Below are 21,077 nucleotides of genomic sequence, written 5' to 3'. Positions count from 1 at the left end.
GGTTATAGAAACACCAAAATATCCTGTTAGAAGAGTTGGGTGGGTTATAGAAACACCAAAATATCCTGTAAGAAGAGTTGGGTGGGTTATAGAAACACCAAAATATCCTGTTAGAAGAGTTGGGTGGGTTATAGAAACACCAAAATATCCTGTTAGAAGAGTTGGGTGGGTTATAGAAACACCAAAATATCCTGTAAGAAGAGTTGGGTGGGTTATAGAAACACCAAAATATCCTGTTAGAGTTGGGTGGGTTATAGAAACACCAAAATATCCTGTTAGAGTTGGGTGGGGTATAGAAACACCAAAATATCCTGTTAGAAGAGTTGGGTGGGTTATAGAAACACCAAAATATCCTGTTAGAGTTGGGTGGGTTATAGAAACACCAAAATATCCTGTTAGAAGAGTTGGGTGGGTTATAGAAACACCAAAATATCCTGTTAGAAGAGTTGGGTGGGTTATAGAAACACCAAAATATTCTGTTAGAAGAGTTGGGTGGGTTATAGAAACACCAAAATATCCTGTTAGAGTTGGGTGGGGTATAGAAACACCAAAATATCCTGTTAGAAGAGTTGGGTGGGTTATAGAAACACCAAAATATCCTGTTAGAAGAGTTGGGTGGGTTATAGAAACACCAAAATATCCTGTTAGAAGAGTTGGGTGGGTTATAGAAACACCAAAATATCCTGTTAGAAGGGTTGGGTGGGTTATAGAAACACCAAAATATCCTGTTAGAAGAGTTGGGTGGGTTATAGAAACACCAAAATATCCTGTTAGAAGGGTTGGGTGGGTTATAGAAACACCAAAATATCCTGTTAGAAGGGTTGGGTGGGATATAGAAACACCAAAATATCCTGTTAGAAGGGTTGGGTGGGTTATAGAAACACCAAAATATCCTGTAAGAAGGGTTGGGTGGGTTATAGAAACACCAAAATATCCTGTTAGAAGAGTTGGGTGGGTTATAGAAACACCAAAATATCCTGTTAGAAGAGTTGGGTGGGTTATAGAAACACCAAAATATCCAGCAGGCTTCCCCCGAAAGCGGCGTATGGCTGTCTAAATGGCGGGGTCAAAACGGTGATACAGGTAAAAGCCGTGCGAGTTTCAGCCCATAAACGAAGAACGAGAGCTTCACAGCATAGGTCCACATTCATTCTGAGTATCCCAGTAAGCACCTACTTGACTGTATACAGATTATTATTCATGATTTCAGGCTTGTTTGAGAGCACCATGGACCCATTACAGTCAAGAATATTGACTAAATATGATTCACAACATAGGTCTACATTTATTCTGATTACCATCATGAATGATTTCAGGTTTGTTTGAGAGCACCAAGGGCCCCATGCCGGCGCAGTGCGAGCTGTTCTCGGGCCTGGTGTTCATGCTGTCACACGTGGAGAAGAAGGCGACAGTGTTGGCGGAAGAAAAACGTCAGTTACGAGCAACCTCTGGAGAATCCTCCACCGAGGAGAGCACTGATGATGGTCAGACTCGCTTCTCTCCCCTTGTCTTGCTCTCTCTAACTCGCTTCTCTCCCCTTGTCTTGCTCTCTCTAACTGATGATGGTCAGACTCGCTTCTCTCCCCTTGTCTTGCTCTCTCTAACTGATGATGGTCAGACTCGCTTCTCTCCCCTTCTCTTGCTCTCTCTAACTCTGTATGGCTGCTGTCATAGTTTGTTTTCTTTTTCTCCAAAAAACGTTACTCTGGAACCCCAAGGTTAAAGGCACAGTCAGCTGCCTGTAAACCATCACAGACACTGGTAGGCTTTTACACACGGTACAAACACCCTTTCATTTAAACACTCACTGCTTGAGAACATCCTAGGTGCCCTTCGTAAAGAGCGAGCAATTTTCACAGAGTTTATTTTTGCGTTGTTTGTACTGTGTGTAAAAGCCTGACGGTGTCTGTGACCAGGAACTGATGGTTTACGGGAAGCTGACTGTGCCTTTAAGATCATAAGTCTGAAAAAATGTGGACTTCAAAAGGAGGAGTGTTGAAATGGAAGTCAATTACAGAAGCTATGAACCAAACGTGACAAAACAAGGTCTTCAAATGGAGCAAGTTTTTAGATCAGGGTGTCTTAAAGTGTGTCCCACTGTATCGCTGTCACACAGGGTTCCACATCACGTAGAGTTATGGGTATAATACCCTTTGACCCTCCAAATCACGTACGAGATGCTCTCTGAAGAGGTATAAATACGTAACTGTTTTCTTCCAAATAGGTAAAACAACGTACGAGTCAAACGCTGAAAGGGTATAGCCTTTGCTAGTTTACAAGCAACAGCACACAGGCCGCCTGCTCTACTGAGACCACTAAAGTCGACACAGGCACGCCGTGAAGCAGAGGTTGCCTCCCTTTTCCTCAAACTGCGCGATATCTTTAAACTGATCATCTCGATGGCACTGTTCGCTTTAGCCTATCCGGTGCTGTCGCCTGCTAAAAAAAATGCCTCGCAAAACGAAAGAACAAAAAAATGACATTCCATGGATACACCGATTGTCACTCATACTCTGTGAAAAATCTGGAAGGGGTATAAAAACCCTTTACTTTTTTCTTGAAAGGGTATGAATACCCTTGACTTTTGGGGTTGTGTGGAACCCTGTGTCGCAGTTTTGCTTGTTTTCTGCCCCCAAAAGCATTACAGTGGAACCCCCTTGTAAAGTAAGGGCTCTCAAAATGGAGGTATGTTTACATGTTGCGTGTTTGATAGTGACAGGCTGGGTGGTCTGTGACATGTTGCGTGTTTGATAGTGACAGGCGGGGTGGTCTGTGACATGTTGCGTGTTTGATAGTGACAGGCTGGGTGGTCTGTGACATGTTGCGTGTTTGATTGTGACAGGCTGGGTGGTCTGTGACATGTTGCGTGTTTGATAGTGACAGGCGGGGTGGTCTGTGACATGTTGCGTGTTTGATAGTGACAGGCTGGGTGGTCTGTGACATGTTGCGTGTTTGATAGTGACAGGCGGGGTGGTCTGTGACATGTTGCGTGTTTGATAGTGACAGGCGGGGTGGTCTGTGACATGTTGCGTGTTTGATTGTGACAGGCTGGGTGGTCTGTGACATGTTGCGTGTTTGATAGTGACAGGCGGGGTGGTCTGTGACATGTTGCGTGTTTGATAGTGACAGGCGGGGTGGTCTGTGACATGTTGCGTGTTTGATTGTGGCAGGCGGGGTGGTCTGTGACATGTTGCGTGTTTGATAGTGACAGGCTGGGTGGTCTGTGACATGTTGCGTGTTTGATTGTGACAGGCTGGGTGGTCTGTGACATGTTGCGTGTTTGATTGTGACAGGCTGGGTGGTCTGTGACATGTTGCGTGTTTGATAGTGACAGGCGGGGTGGTCTGTGACATGTTGCGTGTTTGATAGTGACAGGCTGGGTGGTCTGTGACATGTTGCGTGTTTGATAGTGACAGGCGGGGTGGTCTGTGACATGTTGCGTGTTTGATAGTGACAGGCGGGGTGGTCTGTGACATGTTGCGTGTTTGATTGTGACAGGCTGGGTGGTCTGTGACATGTTGCGTGTTTGATAGTGACAGGCGGGGTGGTCTGTGACATGTTGCGTGTTTGATAGTGACAGGCGGGGTGGTCTGTGACATGTTGCGTGTTTGATTGTGGCAGGCGGGGTGGTCTGTGACATGTTGCGTGTTTGATAGTGACAGGCGGGGTGGTCTGTGACATGTTGCGTGTTTGATTGTGACAGGCGGGGTGGTCTGTGACATGTTGCGTGTTTGATAGTGACAGGCGGGGTGGTCTGTGACATGTTGCGTGTTTGATTGTGACAGGCTGGGTGGTCTGTGACATGTTGCGTGTTTGATAGTGACAGGCGGGGTGGTCTGTGACATGTTGCGTGTTTGATTGTGACAGGCGGGGTGGTCTGTGACATGTTGCGTGTTTGATTGTGGCAGGCGGGGTGGTCTGTGACATGTTGCGTGTTTGATAGTGACAGGCGGGGTGGTCTGTGACATGTTGCGTGTTTGATTGTGACAGGCGGGGTGGTCTGTGACATGTTGCGTGTTTGATTGTGGCAGGCGGGGTGGTCTGTGACATGTTGCGTGTTTGATTGTGGCAGGCGGGGTGGTCTGTGACATGTTGCGTGTTTGATTGTGGCAGGCGGGGTGGTCTGTGACATGTTGCGTGTTTGATAGTGACAGGCGGGGTGGTCTGTGACATGTTGCGTGTTTGATTGTGGCAGGCGGGGTGGTCTGTGACATGTTGCGTGTTTGATAGTGACAGGCGGGGTGGTCTGTGACATGTTGCGTGTTTGATTGTGACAGGCGGGGTGGTCTGTGACATGTTGCGTGTTTGATTGTGGCAGGCGGGGTGGTCTGTGACATGTTGCGTGTTTGATTGTGGCAGGCGGGGTGGTCTGTGACATGTTGCGTGTTTGATTGTGGCAGGCGGGGTGGTCTGTGACATGTTGCGTGTTTGATAGTGACAGGCGGGGTGGTCTGTGACATGTTGCGTGTTTGATTGTGACAGGCGGGGTGGTCTGTGACATGTTGCGTGTTTGATTGTGGCAGGCGGGGTGGTCTGTGACATGTTGCGTGTTTGATTGTGGCAGGCGGGGTGGTCTGTGACATGTTGCGTGTTTGATTGTGGCAGGCGGGGTGGTCTGTGACATGTTGCGTGTTTGATTGTGGCAGGCGGGGTGGTCTGTGACATGTTGCGTGTTTGATTGTGGCAGGCGGGGTGGTCTGTGACATGTTGCGTGTTTGATTGTGACAGGCGGGGTGGTCTGTGACATGTTGCGTGTTTGATTGTGGTAGGCGGGGTGGTCTGTGACATGTTGCGTGTTTGATTGTGACAGGCTGGGTGGTCTGTGACATGTTGCGTGTTTGATTGTGACAGGCGGGGTGGTCTGTGACATGTTGCGTGTTTGATAGTGACAGGCTGGGTGGTCTGTGACATGTTGCGTGTTTGATTGTGACAGGCGGGGTGGTCTGTGACATGTTGCGTGTTTGATTGTGGCAGGCTGGGTGGTCTGTGACATGTTGCGTGTTTGATTGTGGCAGGCTGGGTGGTCTGTGACATGTTGCGTGTTTGATTGTGGCAGGCGGGGTGGTCTGTGACATGTTGCGTGTTTGATTGTGGCAGGCGGGGTGGTCTGTGACATGTTGCGTGTTTGATTGTGACAGGCGGGGTGGTCTGTGACATGTTGCGTGTTTGATTGTGGCAGGCGGGGTGGTCTGTGACATGTTGCGTGTTTGATTGTGGTAGGCGGGGTGGTCTGTGACATGTTGCGTGTTTGACTGTGACAGGCGGGGTGGTCTGTGACATGTTGCGTGTTTGATTGTGACAGGCGGGGTGGTCTGTGACATGTTGCGTGTTTGATAGTGACAGGCTGGGTGGTCTGTGACATGTTGCGTGTTTGATTGTGACAGGCGGGGTGGTCTGTGACATGTTGCGTGTTTGATTGTGGCAGGCTGGGTGGTCTGTGACATGTTGCGTGTTTGATTGTGGCAGGCTGGGTGGTCTGTGACATGTTGCGTGTTTGATTGTGGCAGGCGGGGTGGTCTGTGACATGTTGCGTGTTTGATTGTGGCAGGCGGGGTGGTCTGTGACATGTTGCGTGTTTGATTGTGACAGGCGGGGTGGTCTGTGACATGTTGCGTGTTTGATTGTGGCAGGCGGGGTGGTCTGTGACATGTTGCGTGTTTGATTGTGACAGGCTGGGTGGTCTGTGACATGTTGCGTGTTTGATTGTGACAGGCGGGGTGGTCTGTGACATGTTGCGTGTTTGATAGTGACAGGCTGGGTGGTCTGTGACATGTTGCGTGTTTGATTGTGACAGGCGGGGTGGTCTGTGACATGTTGCGTGTTTGATTGTGGCAGGCTGGGTGGTCTGTGACATGTTGCGTGTTTGATTGTGGCAGGCTGGGTGGTCTGTGACATGTTGCGTGTTTGATTGTGGCAGGCGGGGTGGTCTGTGACATGTTGCGTGTTTGATTGTGGCAGGCGGGGTGGTCTGTGACATGTTGCGTGTTTGATTGTGACAGGCGGGGTGGTCTGTGACATGTTGCGTGTTTGATTGTGGCAGGCGGGGTGGTCTGTGACATGTTGCGTGTTTGATTGTGGTAGGCGGGGTGGTCTGTGACATGTTGCGTGTTTGACTGTGACAGGCGGGGTGGTCTGTGACATGTTGCGTGTTTGATTGTGACAGGCGGGGTGGTCTGTGACATGTTGCGTGTTTGATTGTGACAGGCGGGGTGGTCTGTGACATGTTGCGTGTTTGATTGTGACAGGCGGGGTGGTCTGTGACATGTTGCGTGTTTGATTGTGACAGGCGGGGTGGTCTGTGACATGTTGCGTGTTTGATTGTGGTAGGCGGGGTGGTCTGTGACATGTTGCGTGTTTGATTGTGGTAGGCGGGGTGGTCTGTGACATGTTGCGTGTTTGATTGTGGTAGGCGGGGTGGTCTGTGACATGTTGCGTGTTTGATTGTGGTAGGCGGGGTGGTCTGTGACATGTTGCGTGTTTGATTGTGACAGGCTGGGTGGTCTGTGACATGTTGCGTGTTTGATTGTGGTAGGCGGGGTGGTCTGTGACATGTTGCGTGTTTGATTGTGGTAGGCGGGGTGGTCTGTGACATGTTGCGTGTTTGATTGTGACAGGCTGGGTTGTCTGTGACATGTTGCGTGTTTGATTGTGGTAGGCGGGGTGGTCTGTGACATGTTGCGTGTTTGATTGTGGTAGGCGGGGTGGTCTGTGACATGTTGCGTGTTTGATTGTGACAGGCGGGGTGGTCTGTGACATGTTGCGTGTTTGATTGTGGTAGGCGGGGTGGTCTGTGACATGTTGCGTGTTTGATTGTGGCAGGCGGGGTGGCCTGTGACATGTTGCGTGTTTGATTGTGACAGGCGGGGTGGTCTGTGACATGTTGCGTGTTTGATTGTGACAGGCGGGGTGGTCTGTGACATGTTGCGTGTTTGATTGTGACAGGCGGGGTGGCCTGTGACATGTTGCGTGTTTGATTGTGGCAGGCGGAGCGGACCTGAGCGTTGTGCCGTTTGACAAGGAGCACGTGCGGGCGCAGATCGAGGCAGGCGGCGGCACCGTCATCCGCCAATTCACCACGCAGGTCAGCGCGTCTTTCTGGTACATTGGAACCCCCCTCCACAAAATCAGGTCTTTGAAAGGAAGGAGTCTTTAAAAGGAGGGAGTCTTTAGAAGGAGGGAGTCTTTAGAAGGAAGGAGTCTTAAAAATGGGGGTAAATTTACACAGGTTATGAAGAGAACATTTATAAGAAAACAGTGTTTTAAAAGGGAGGGAGTCTTAAATTGTGGGGCGTCTTAAAACAGCGGTTCCACTGTGTTTATTCTTTGCTGGTACATGTAGATTGTCTGTGTGTGCACTGAGAGGGCATCCACTGTGTTTATTCTGTGCTGGTACATGTAGATTGTCTGTGTGTGCACTGAGAGGGCGTCCACTGTGTTTATTCTGTGCTGGTACATGTAGATTGTCTGTGTGTGCACTGAGAGGGCATCCACTGTGTTTATTCTTTGCTGGTACATGTAGATTGTCTGTGTGTGCACTGAGAGGGCATCCACTGTGTTTATTCTGTGCTGGTACATGTAGATTGTCTGTGTGTGCACTGAGAGGGCATCCACTGTGTTTATTCTGTGCTGGTACATGTAGATTGTCTGTGTGTGCACTGAGAGGGCATCCACTGTGTTTATTCTGTGCTGGTACATGTAGATTGTCTGTGTGTGCACTGAGAGGGCATCCACTGTGTTTATTCTGTGCTGGTACATGTAGATTGTCTGTGTGTGCACTGAGAGGGCATCCACTGTGTTTATTCTGTGCTGGTACATGTAGATTGTCTGTGTGTGCACTGAGAGGGCGTCCACTGTGTTTATTCTGTGCTGGTACATGTAGATTGTCTGTGTGTGCACTGAGAGGGCGTCCACTGTGTTTATTCTGTGCTGGTACATGTAGATTGTCTGTGTGTGCACTGAGAGGGCGTCCACTGTGTTTATTCTGTGCTGGTACATGTAGATTGTCCGTGTGTGCACTGAGAGGGCATCCACTGTGTTTATTCTGTGCTGGTACATGTAGATTGTCCGTGTGTGCACTGAGAGGGCATCCACTGTGTTTATTCTGTGCTGGTACATGTAGATTGTCTGTGTGTGCACTGAGAGGGCGTCCACTGTGTTTATTCTGTGCTGGTACATGTAGATTGTCCGTGTGTGCACTGAGAGGGCATCCACTGTGTTTATTCTGTGCTGGTACATGTAGATTGTCCGTGTGTGCACTGAGAGGGCGTCCACTGTGTTTATTCTGTGCTGGTACATGTAGATTGTCCGTGTGTGCACTGAGAGGGCATCCACTGTGTTTATTCTGTGCTGGTACATGTAGATTGTCCGTGTGTGCACTGAGAGGGCGTCCACTGTGTTTATTCTGTGCTGGTACATGTAGATTGTCTGTGTGTGCACTGAGAGGGCATCCACTGTGTTTATTCTTTGCTGGTACATGTAGATTGTCTGTGTGTGCACTGAGAGGGCATCCACTGTGTTTATTCTTTGCTGGTACATGTAGATTGTCTGTGTGTGCACTGAGAGGGCATCCACTGTGTTTATTCTTTGCTGGTACATGTAGATTGTCCGTGTGTGCACTGAGAGGGCATCCACTGTGTTTATTCTGTGCTGGTACATGTAGATTGTCTGTGTGTGCACTGAGAGGGCATCCACTGTGTTTATTCTTTGCTGGTACATGTAGATTGTCTGTGTGTGCACTGAGAGGGCATCCACTGTGTTTATTCTTTGCTGGTACATGTAGATTGTCTGTGTGTGCACTGAGAGGGCATCCACTGTGTTTATTCTTTGCTGGTACATGTAGATTGTCTGTGTGTGCACTGAGAGGGCATCCACTGTGTTTATTCTGTGCTGGTACATGTAGATTGTCTGTGTGTGCACTGAGAGGGCATCCACTGTGTTTATTCTTTGCTGGTACATGTAGATTGTCTGTGTGTGCACTGAGAGGGCATCCACTGTGTTTATTCTGTGCTGGTACATGTAGATTGTCTGTGTGTGCACTGAGAGGGCATCCACTGTGTTTATTCTGTGCTGGTACATGTAGATTGTCTGTGTGTGCACTGAGAGGGCATCCACTGTGTTTATTCTGTGCTGGTACATGTAGATTGTCTGTGTGTGCACTGAGAGGGCATCCACTGTGTTTATTCTGTGCTGGTACATGTAGATTGTCTGTGTGTGCACTGAGAGGGCATCCACTGTGTTTATTCTGTGCTGGTACATGTAGATTGTCTGTGTGTGCACTGAGAGGGCATCCACTGTGTTTATTCTGTGCTGGTACATGTAGATTGTCTGTGTGTGCACTGAGAGGGCATCCACTGTGTTTATTCTGTGCTGGTACATGTAGATTGTCTGTGTGTGCACTGAGAGGGCATCCACTGTGTTTATTCTGTGCTGGTACATGTAGATTGTCTGTGTGTGCACTGAGAGGGCATCCACTGTGTTTATTCTTTGCTGGTACATGTAGATTGTCTGTGTGTGCACTGAGAGGGCATCCACTGTGTTTATTCTTTGCTGGTACATGTAGATTGTCTGTGTGTGCACTGAGAGGGCATCCACTGTGTTTATTCTGTGCTGGTACATGTAGATTGTCTGTGTGTGCACTGAGAGGGCATCCACTGTGTTTATTCTTTGCTGGTACATGTAGATTGTCTGTGTGTGCACTGAGAGGGCATCCACTGTGTTTATTCTGTGCTGGTACATGTAGATTGTCTGTGTGTGCACTGAGAGGGCATCCACTGTGTTTATTCTGTGCTGGTACATGTAGATTGTCTGTGTGTGCACTGAGAGGGCATCCACTGTGTTTATTCTGTGCTGGTACATGTAGATTGTCTGTGTGTGCACTGAGAGGGCATCCACTGTGTTTATTCTGTGCTGGTACATGTAGATTGTCTGTGTGTGCACTGAGAGGGCATCCACTGTGTTTATTCTGTGCTGGTACATGTAGATTGTCTGTGTGTGCACTGAGAGGGCATCCACTGTGTTTATTCTGTGCTGGTACATGTAGATTGTCTGTGTGTGCACTGAGAGGGCATCCACTGTGTTTATTCTGTGCTGGTACATGTAGATTGTCTGTGTGTGCACTGAGAGGGCATCCACTGTGTTTATTCTGTGCTGGTACATGTAGATTGTCTGTGTGTGCACTGAGAGGGCATCCACTGTGTTTATTCTGTGCTGGTACATGTAGATTGTCTGTGTGTGCACTGAGAGGGCATCCACTGTGTTTATTCTGTGCTGGTACATGTAGATTGTCTGTGTGTGCACTGAGAGGGCATCCACTGTGTTTATTCTGTGCTGGTACATGTAGATTGTCTGTGTGTGCACTGAGAGGGCATCCACTGTGTTTATTCTGTGCTGGTACATGTAGATTGTCTGTGTGTGCACTGAGAGGGCATCCACTGTGTTTATTCTGTGCTGGTACATGTAGATTGTCTGTGTGTGCACTGAGAGGGCATCCACTGTGTTTATTCTGTGCTGGTACATGTAGATTGTCTGTGTGTGCACTGAGAGGGCGTCCACTGCTCACTCAAAGCAAAAAACAAAACTGGAACACTTTTGGGTGGGCTGGCACAACAAAGCAAAGTTCAGGTAACTCCTGATGTTTCTGTGGCAACCAGATGTTAGTGCATTGTCCATAAGTGTTTTCATTGGTGGTGGTGGTTGTCATAACAACCAGATGTCTGAACACAATCCTGCAGGCACTCAGTCACAGTGTTTGTCATTTAAGGCCTTCCAAAATTGAATAGTTCTGAAAATAACTCCATCGGGTTTGTTTGTGTTGTGGGAGAGTGACCTGTTCTTGCAAAACCTCTGCCAATCACTAGCAACGGGAGTGTCGGAAAGACGTTCTGCCGTCCACATGTTTCACACACACCCCGTGCCAGTGATCGGCCTCTCTAATATTTGGCAGATGATTTTCAAGAAAAGGTCACTCTTCCACAACCCATTCACACTCGACTTTTCCTCAACTCCTCTGTTGAGTCCATACTTGTCTTCACACAGACTTCAGTGCCAAAGCTTCATGCAGGGAGCTTCTTAAATTACTCTTCGCCAAGTTGGCTTTGCCCCATTGATATCAGGCTTAAGAGACAGGTGTGTTTGCAGGTGGGTGCAGGTAAAAAGCTGTACCTGATCTCCAGCACCTACACCAAGACGCTCAAGTACATCAAGTGTCTGGCGGCCAACATTCCCATCGTGTCTCACCAGTGGATCTCGCACTCCTGTGCTCAGGTCAGTACACTCGCACTCCTGTGCTCAGGTCAGTACACTCGCACTCCTGTGCTCAGGTCAGTACACTCGCACTCCTGTGCTCAGGTCAGTACACTCGCACTCCTGTGCTCAGGTCAGTACACTCGCACTCCTGTGCTCAGGTCAGTACACTTGCACTCCTGTGCTCAGGTCAGTACACTCGCACTCCTGTGCTCAGGTCAGTACACTCGCACTCCTGTGCTCAGGTCAGTACACTCGCACTCCTGTGCTCAGGTCAGTACACTCGCACTCCTGTGCTCAGGTCAGTACACTCGCACTCCTGTGCTCAGGTCAGTACACTCGCACTCCTGTGCTCAGGTCAGTACACTCGCACTCCTGTGCTCAGGTCAGTACACTCGCACTCCTGTGCTCAGGTCAGTACACTCGCACTCCTGTGCTCAGGTCAGTACACTCGCACTCCTGTGCTCAGGTCAGTACACTCGCACTCCTGTGCTCAGGTCAGTACACTCGCACTCCTGTGCTCAGGTCAGTACACTCGCACTCCTGTGCTCAGGTCAGTACACTCGCACTCCTGTGCTCAGGTCAGTACACTCGCACTCCTGTGCTCAGGTCAGTACACTCGCACTCCTGTGCTCAGGTCAGTACACTCGCACTCCTGTGCTCAGGTCAGTACACTCGCACTCCTGTGCTCAGGTCAGTACACTTGCACTCCTGTGCTCAGGTCAGTACACTCGCACTCCTGTGCTCAGGTCAGTACACTCGCACTCCTGTGCTCAGGTCAGTACACTCGCACTCCTGTGCTCAGGTCAGTACACTCGCACTCCTGTGCTCAGGTCAGTACACTCGCACTCCTGTGCTCAGGTCAGTACACTCGCACTCCTGTGCTCAGGTCAGTACACTCGCACTCCTGTGCTCAGGTCAGTACACTCGCACTCATGTGCTCAGGTCAGTACACTCGCACTCCTGTGCTCAGGTCAGTACACTCGCACTCCTGTGCTCAGGTCAGTACACTCGCACTCCTGTGCTCAGGTCAGTACACTCGCACTCCTGTGCTCAGGTCAGTACACTCGCACTCCTGTGCTCAGGTCAGTACACTCGCACTCCTGTGCTCAGGTCAGTACACTCGCACTCCTGTGCTCAGGTCAGTACACTCGCACTCCTGTGCTCAGGTCAGTACACTCGCACTCCTGTGCTCAGGTCAGTACACTCGCACTCCTGTGCTCAGGTCAGTACACTCGCACTCCTGTGCTCAGGTCAGTACACTCGCACTCCTGTGCTCAGGTCAGTACACTCGCACTCCTGTGCTCAGGTCAGTACACTCGCACTCCTGTGCTCAGGTCAGTACACTCGCACTCCTGTGCTCAGGTCAGTACACTCGCACTCCTGTGCTCAGGTCAGTACACTGGAACCCCCTTGTAAGACCTTGTGTATTGTGTTGACAGTTTTCACCGGGCAGTACAATATTGTGTATGGTGTTGACAGTTTTCACCGGGCAGTACAATATTGTGTATTGTGTTGACTGTTTTCACCGGGCAGTACAATATTGTGTATTGTGTTGACTGTTTTCACCGGGCAGTACAATATTGTGTATTGTGTTGACTGTTTTCACCGGGCAGTACAATATTGTGTATTGTGTTGACAGTTTTCACCGGGCAGTACAATATTGTGTTGACAGTTTTCACCGGGCAGTACAATATTGTGTATTGTGTTGACAGTTTTCACCGGGCAGTACAATATTGTGTATTGTGTTGACTGTTTTCACCGGGCAGTACAATATTGTGTTGACAGTTTTCACCGGGCAGTACAATATTGTGTATTGTGTTGACAGTTTTCACCGGGCAGTACAATATTGTGTTGACAGTTTTCACCGGGCAGTACAATATTGTGTTGACAGTTTTCACCGGGCAGTACAATATTGTGTATTGTGTTGACTGTTTTCACCGGGCAGTACAATATTGTGTTGACAGTTTTCACCTGGCAGTACAATATTGTGTATTGTGTTGACTGTTTTCACCTGGCAGTACAATATTGTGTTGACAGTTTTCACCTGGCAGTACAATATTGTGTTGACTGTTTTCACCTGGCAGTACAATATTGTGTTGACAGTTTTCACCGGGCAGTACAATATTGTGTATTGTGTTGACTGTTTTCACCGGGCAGTACAATATTGTGTTGACAGTTTTCACCGGGCAGTACAATATTGTGTATGGTGTTGACAGTTTTCACCTGGCAGTACAATATTGTGTATTGTGTTGACTGTTTTCACCGGGCAGTACAATATTGTGTATTGTGTTGACTGTTTTCACCTGGCAGTACAATATTGTGTTGACAGTTTTCACCGGGCAGTACAGTATTGTGTATTGTGTTGACTGTTTTCACCGGGCAGTACAGTATTGTGTATTGTGTTGACTGTTTTCACCGGTCAGTACAATATTGTGTATTGTGTTGACTGGTTTCACCGGACAGTACAATATTGTGTATTGTGTTGACTGTTTTCACCGGACAGTACAATATTGTGTATTGTGTTGACTGTTTTCACCGGGCAGTACAGTATTGTGTATTGTGTTGACAGTTTTCACCGGGCAGTACAGTATTGTGTATTGTGTTGACAGTTTTCACCGAGCAGTACAATATTGTGTTGACAGTTTTCACCTGGCAGTACAGTATTGTGTATTGTGTTGACTGTTTTCACCGGGCAGTACAGTATTGTGTATTGTGTTGACTGTTTTCACTGGGCAGTACAGTATTGTGTATTGTGTTGACTGTTTTCACCTGGCAGTACAATATTGTGTTGACAGTTTTCACCTGGCAGTACAATATTGTGTATTGTGTTGACTGTTTTCACCGGGCAGTACAATATTGTGTATTGTGTTGACTGTTTTCACCTGGCAGTACAATATTGTGTATTGTGTTGACTGTTTTCACCTGGCAGTACAATATTGTGTTGACTGTTTTCACCTGGCAGTACAATATTGTGTATTGTGTTGACTGTTTTCACCGGGCAGTACAGTATTGTGTTGACTGTTTTCACCGGGCAGTACAATATTGTGTATTGTGTTGACTGTTTTCACCGGGCAGTACAATATTGTGTATTGTGTTGACTGTTTTCACCGGGCAGTACAATATTGTGTATTGTGTTGACTGTTTTCACCGGGCAGTACAATATTGTGTATTGTGTTGACTGTTTTCAGAACCAGCTTCTGGCACCCGATGCGTATATTCTGCCTGCAGGCATCAGCCTTGAGAAGCACAAGTTGATGGAACGGTGAGTGGTGAGAGGATGGCAGGAGAGTTTGGTACGTGTCTTGTGTCAGCAGTATCTAGAGTTGCACTGTGTGTGTTTTTAGGATGCACAACTTGACGTGTCACTGAGGTATAGAGATGTACTGTGCATGTATCGCACTGTTCAACATGTGTTTGGAAGGTGTAGAGTTTAACATACTTTCAGGTTGTGCAACATGTGTTTGGAAGGTGTAGAGTTTAACATACTTTCAGGTTGTACAACATGTGTTTGGAAGGTGTAGAGTTTAACATACTTTCAGGTTGTTCAACATGTGTTTGGAAGGTGTAGAGTTTAACATACTTTCAGGTTGTTCAACATGTGTTTGGAAGGTGTAGAGTTTAACATACTTTCAGGTTGTACAACATGTGTTTGGAAGGTGTAGAGTTTAACATACTTTCAGGTTGTACAACATGTGTTTGGAAGGTGTAGAGTTTAACATACTTTCAGGTTGTACAACATGTGTTTGGAAGGTGTAGAGTTTAACATACTTTCAGGTTGTTCAACATGTGTTTGGAAGGTGTAGAGTTTAACATACTTTCAGGTTGTACAACATGTGTTTGGAAGGTGTAGAGTTTAACATACTTTCAGGTTGTTCAACATGTGTTTGGAAGGTGTAGAGTTTAACATACTTTCAGGTTGTTCAACATGTGTTTGGAAGGTGTAGAGTTTAACATACTTTCAGGTTGTTCAACATGTGTTTGGAAGGTGTAGAGTTTAACATACTTTCAGGTTGTTCAACATGTGTTTGGAAGGTGTAGAGTTTAACATACTTTCAGGTTGTTCAACATGTGTTTGGAAGGTGTAGAGTTTAACATACTTTCAGGTTGTACAACATGTGTTTGGAAGGTGTAGAGTTTAACATACTTTCAGGTTGTACAACATGTGTTTGGAAGGTGTAGAGTTTAACATACTTTCAGGTTGTACAACATGTGTTTGGAAGGTGTAGAGTTTAACATACTTTCAGGTTGTTCAACATGTGTTTGGAAGGTGTAGAGTTTAACATACTTTCAGGTTGTGCAACATGTGTTTGGAAGGTGTAGAGTTTAACATACTTTCAGGTTGTTCAACATGTGTTTGGATGGTGTAGAGTTTAACATACTTTCAGGTTGTACAACATGTGTTTGGAAGGTGTAGAGTTTAACATACTTTCAGGTTGTTCAACATGTGTTTGGATGGTGTAGAGTTTAACATACTTTCAGGTTGTTCAACATGTGTTTGGAAGGTGTAGAGTTTAACATACTTTCAGGTTGTACAACATGTGTTTGGAAGGTGTAGAGTTTAACATACTTTCAGGTTGTTCAACATGTGTTTGGAAGGTGTAGAGTTTAACATACTTTCAGGTTGTACAACATGTGTTTGGAAGGTGTAGAGTTTAACATACTTTCAGGTTGTACAACATGTGTTTGGAAGGTGTAGAGTTTAACATACTTTCAGGTTGTACAACATGTTTTAGTCTGGTGTTCAGTTTTACTGTAACCGGCACGGTTGGCCTAGTGGTAAGGCGTCCGCCCCGTGATCGGGAGGTCGTGGGTTCGAACCCCGGCCGGGTCATACCTAAGAGTTTAAAATTGGCAATCTAGTGGCTGCTCCGCCTGGCGTCTGGCATTATGGGGTTAGTGCTAGGACTGGTTGGTCCGGTGTCAGAATAATGTGACTGGGTGAGACATGAAGCCTGTGTGCTGCGACTTCTGTCTTGTGTGTGGCGCACGTTATATGTCAAAGCAGCACCGCCCTGATATGGCCCTTCGTGGTCGGCTGGGCGTTAAGCAAACAAACAAACAAAAAGTTTTACTGTACGGGTTTAGCATGCTTGATAAATTGCCAAGATTCAGATGTGAGCTGTGTGTGTATACAGTGGAACCCCTCTCTAGCGACCTTGAAAATGTTGACAAAAATCGGTCCTTATGGCGGGGGGTCCTTACAGAGGGAGGGGGCGGGGTCAGGGGGCCACAAAGAAAGTCACCTCAGATTTTCTTAAAAAAATAAAACAGAGAAGTTTGAGTTGCTGACGACCGTTTCCTCAAGCAAACTGCTTCAATTTCATGTTTGACATTGCCGATGGTGTCCACCAGTTCTGGTTCTGGTGCATGTTTCAATCCAAAAAGAGTTAGTTTCTGAGCAAGCATTCTTTACAGCAGTCCCTGCAGTGATGAAGGCCCTCCGAGAAAGAGAGTGAAAAATCGGCCACCGTTCTCAGCATCGCGTATCTGTGTGTAACCTCTTTCATTGACAAGATACTCTTGTTTCCCCACAGCCTTGACCAGTGATCTGTGAACCCTTCAGTTGTGTTGCTTTGTCAAAAGTTAGACACAGTCAACTAGTTTTGCTCTGAGTGAACAGTGCAGCTGGCCTCAATTAGCCTGTGACACCTCTCTGGCCACAGCACCAAACAGGACATGGCTGGGGGGAGGGAGAAAGAGAGAGAGAGGAGGGGGGGGGGGGGGGGTTAGCTGGCTAAACTCAGTGGGGTGTCCGGTGGCACAGCATGTCAGCAGGCCGGAAGAGTATTGGAGGGAAATAGAGAGGTGTACTCTTCCAAACAATTTCCAAGGATCAGTTGTCAGGGCTTAGGGTAGTCAGTGAGAGCGGTGTTGTGTACAATGTATTTCCGACTGAAGAGTGAAAAGTCACTGCCACAAGATCGGCATGCAGTCAATAAAGCCAGTGTCAGTGCATGGTGAGTGCGTTCACTGCCTTGTCACCACTTTCCCACCTTTTCAGAATGTTTTCTTTGAATTTGCGATTTTCCAACATCAAGACTTTTTGCAATCGCGATGGCAGTTTCTCCTTTCTTGTGTCTGTTCACAACATTCACTCCATTTTCAAGAGTTAAATATTTTCTTTTCTTTGTAGACGCCATGTCGATCTCCACTGCTCTTCTGTCCAAAGACTGTCTATTCTGACTGAATTGAACGGTCAGTGTATGTTGGTCACGTGAGTTTGTTTGTGATCAGTTTGTTTTCTTGATGATTGGTTTGTGATGTTTACTCAGCCCACCCAACCATCACACCTCTAAGCGGTTAATTAGTGCCTTTGCTTATGCGAGACGGTTATAACTGGTTATAACCGGTTTGTCAGTGATGCGTTACGCTGACTGAGAGTCTTGGCTTTGTTTGACAAAGTCGTTACACAAGCTGTTAGGTCGGTCCTTAGACGTTAGAGCGGGGTGGTCGCTACACTGGTGACAACTGTATAAGGAAACACATCGGTTAAAAAAAAAGGGTCCTTGTGGCGGGGTAGTCGTTAGAGAGGGGTTCCACTGTATATCTTGTACTTGCAATGTTTGAATATTAGCATCATGTTTGTAAAGTGGAGAGACACACTGCGCACATTCGGGGGGGGGGGGGGGGGGGGGGTGGACAGGTGTAGTGATGTTCCATGTGTGTGTGTTTCAGGGTGGACAGGTGTAATGATGTTCCATGTGTGTGTGTTTCAGGGTTGACAGGGGTAGTGATGTTCCATGTGTGTGTGTTTCAGGGTTGACAGGTGTAGTGATGTTCCATGTGTGTGTGTTTCAGGGTTGACAGGTGTAGTGATGTTCCATGTGTGTGTGTTTCAGGGTTGACAGGTGTAGTGATGTTCCATGTGTGTGTGTTTCAGGGTTGACAGGTGTAGTGATGTTCCATGTGTGTGTGTTTCAGGGTTGACAGGTGTAGTGATGTTCCATGTGTGTGTGTTTCAGGGTTGACAGGTGTAGTGATGTTCCATGTGTGTGTGTTTCAGGGTTGACAGGTGTAGTGATGTTTCGGGGTTGACAGGTGTAGTGATGTTCCATGTTTGTGTGTGTGTTTCAGGGTTGACAGGTGCAGTGATGTTCCATGTGTGTGTGTTTCAGGGTTGACAGGTGTAGTGATGTTCCATGTTTGTGTGTGTGTGTGTGTGTTTCAGGGTTGACAGGTGTAGTGATGTTCCATGTGTGTGTGTTTCAGGGTTGACAGGTGTAGTGATGTTCCATGTGTGTGTGTTTCAGGGTGGACAGGTGTAGTGATGTTCCATGTGTGTGTGTTTCAGGGTTGACAGGTGTAGTGATGTTCCATGTGTGTGTTTCAGGGTGGACAGGTATAGTGATGTTCCATGTGTGTGTTTCAGGGTGGACAGGTGTAGTGATGTTCCATGTGTGTGTGTTTCAGGGTGGACAGGTGTAGTGATGTTCCATGTGTGTGTTTCAGGGTGGATAGGTGTAGTGATGTTCCGTGTGTGTGTGTTTCAGGGTGGACAGGTGTAGTGATGTTCCATGTGTGTTTCAGGGTGGACAGGTGTAGTGATGTTCCATGTGTGTGTTTCAGGGTGGACAGGTGTAGTGATGTTCCGTGTGTGTGTGTTTCAGGGTTGACAGGTGTAGTGATGTTCCATGTGTGTGTGTTTCAGGGTGGACAGGTGTAGTGATGTTCCGTGTGTGTGTTTCAGGGTTGACAGGTGTAGTGATGTTCCGTGTGTTTCAGGGTGGACAGGTGTAGTGATGTTCCATGTGTGTGTGTTTCAGGGTGGACAGGTGTAGTGATGTTCCGTGTGTGTGTTTCAGGGTTGACAGGTGTAGTGATATTCCATGTGTGTGTGTTTCAGGGTGGACAGGTGTAGTGATGTTCCATGTGTGTGTGTTTCAGGGTTGACAGGTGTAGTGATGTTCCATGTGTGTGTGTGTTTCAGGGTGGACAGTCGTAGTGATGTTCCATGTGTGTGTGTTTCAGGGTAAACAGGTGTAGTGATGTTCCGTGTGTGTGTTTCAGGGTGGACAGGTGTAGTGATGTTCCGTGTGTGTGTTTCAGGGTTGACAGGTGTAGTGATGTTCCATGTGTGTGTGTTTCAGGGTGGACAGGTGTAGTGATGTTCCGTGTGTGTGTTTCAGGGTTGACAGGTGTAGTGATGTTCCGTGTGTGTGTGTTTCAGGGTGGACAGGTGTAGTGATGTTCCATGTGTGTGTGTTTCAGGGTAAACAGGTGTAGTGATGTTCCATGTGTGTGTGTGTTTCAAGGTGGACAGGTGTAGTGATGTTCCATGTGTGTGTGTTTCAGGGTGGACAGGTGTAGTGATGTTCCATGTGTGTGTGTTTCAGGGTGGACAGGTGTAATGATGTTCCATGTGTGTGTGTTTCAGGGTTGACAGGGGTAGTGATGTTCCATGTGTGTGTTTCAGGGTGGATAGGTGTAGTGATGTTCCGTGTGTGTGTGTTTCAGGGTGGACAGGTGTAGTGATGTTCCATGTGTGTGTGTTTCAGGGTTGACAGGGGTAGTGATGTTCCATGTGTGTGTTTCAGGGTGGATAGGTGTAGTGATGTTCCGTGTGTGTGTGTTTCAGGGTGGACAGGTGTAGTGATGTTCCATGTGTGTGTGTTTCAGGGTTGACAGGTGTAGTGATGGTCCGTGTGTGTGTTTCAGGGTTGACAGGTGTAGTGATGTTCCATGTGTGTGTTTCAGGGTGGATAGGTGTAGTGATGTTCCGTGTGTGTGTGTTTCAGGGTGGACAGGTGTAGTGATGTTCCATGTGTGTGTTTCAGGGTTGACAGGTGTAGTGATGTTCCATGTGTGTGTGTTTCAGGGTTGACAGGGGTAGTGATGTTCCATGTGTGTGTTTCAGGGTAAACAGGTGTTGTGATGTTCCAAGCAATGGGATAATCATGTACAGTGTGCTCTCTCACGCCTCTACTCAAACAGCTACATTGGCTTCCAGTGGAACAAAGAATTAAATACAAGATCTGCTGCATTTTTGAGTCACTTGAGAAAAAGTGACTCTATGTAATCGGTCAGTGTTAGTCTGTCCGGCCGGCCGGCCGTCCGTAGACACCACCTTAACGTTGGACTTTTCTCGGAAACTATCAAAGCGATCGGGCTCATATTTTGTTTAGTCGTGACCTCCAATGACTTCTACACTTTAACGATGGTTTCGTTGACCTTTGACCTTTTTCAAGGTCACAGGTCAGCGTCAAAGGAAAAATTAGACATTTTATATCTTTGACAAAGTATCTCGGAAACTATCAAAGCGATCGGGCTCATATTTTGTTTAGTCGTGACCTCCAATGACCTCTACACTTTAACGATGGTTTCGTTGACCTTTGACCTTTTTCAAGGTCACAGGTCAGCGTCAAAGGAAAAATTAGACATTTTATTATCTTTGACAAAGTTCATCGGATGTGATTGAAACTTTGTAGGATTATTCTTTACATCAAAGTATTTACATCTGTAGCCTTTTACGAACGTTATCAGAAAAACAAGGGAGATAACTAGCCTTTTCTGTTCGGCAACACACAACTTAACGTTGGGCTTTTCTCGGAAACTATAAAAGTGACCGGGCTCAAATTTTATGTGAACGTGACTCATTGTGTTGTGAATAGCAATTTCTTCCTGTCCATCTGATGCCTCATATAATATTCAGAACTGCGAAAGTGACTCGATCGAGCGTTTGCTCTTCTTGTCTATCAAATTGCCGCGGGCACGGCTCCACAGTACCTGTCCGATCTCGCGCAGAAAAACAATCCTGAAAGGGTTGTCCGTTCTGCCTCCCAAAATAAATTTGTCAAAGCTCCTAAGTATCAGAGGGACGATCATGGTGGCCGCTG

The 21,077-nt window shown here is 47.2% G+C and overlaps 1 protein-coding gene across 4 annotated transcripts in view; it reads left to right on the top strand.

Annotated features, from left to right (window-relative positions):
• The window catches only part of LOC138949430 (TP53-binding protein 1-like), a 129,615-nt gene that overhangs the window by 98,396 nt on the left and 10,142 nt on the right, over nt 1-21,077 (top strand). For all 4 annotated transcript variants that reach the window (XM_070321282.1, XM_070321274.1, XM_070321259.1 and 1 more), the window contains 4 exons: nt 1,317-1,484; nt 6,984-7,081; nt 11,137-11,262; nt 14,433-14,506. In XM_070321282.1, the coding sequence (XP_070177383.1) occupies nt 1,317-1,484; nt 6,984-7,081; nt 11,137-11,262; nt 14,433-14,506 (466 nt within the window). The remainder of the gene's footprint in view (nt 1-1,316; nt 1,485-6,983; nt 7,082-11,136; nt 11,263-14,432; nt 14,507-21,077) is intronic.

Source organism: Littorina saxatilis, linkage group LG1 (genome assembly GCF_037325665.1).
Source record: "Littorina saxatilis isolate snail1 linkage group LG1, US_GU_Lsax_2.0, whole genome shotgun sequence".
In the NCBI taxonomy this organism is placed as follows: domain Eukaryota; kingdom Metazoa; phylum Mollusca; class Gastropoda; order Littorinimorpha; family Littorinidae; genus Littorina; species Littorina saxatilis.
The sequence above is the reverse complement of the archived record's forward strand: the minus strand, read 5'-3'. Positions and strand labels throughout refer to the sequence as shown.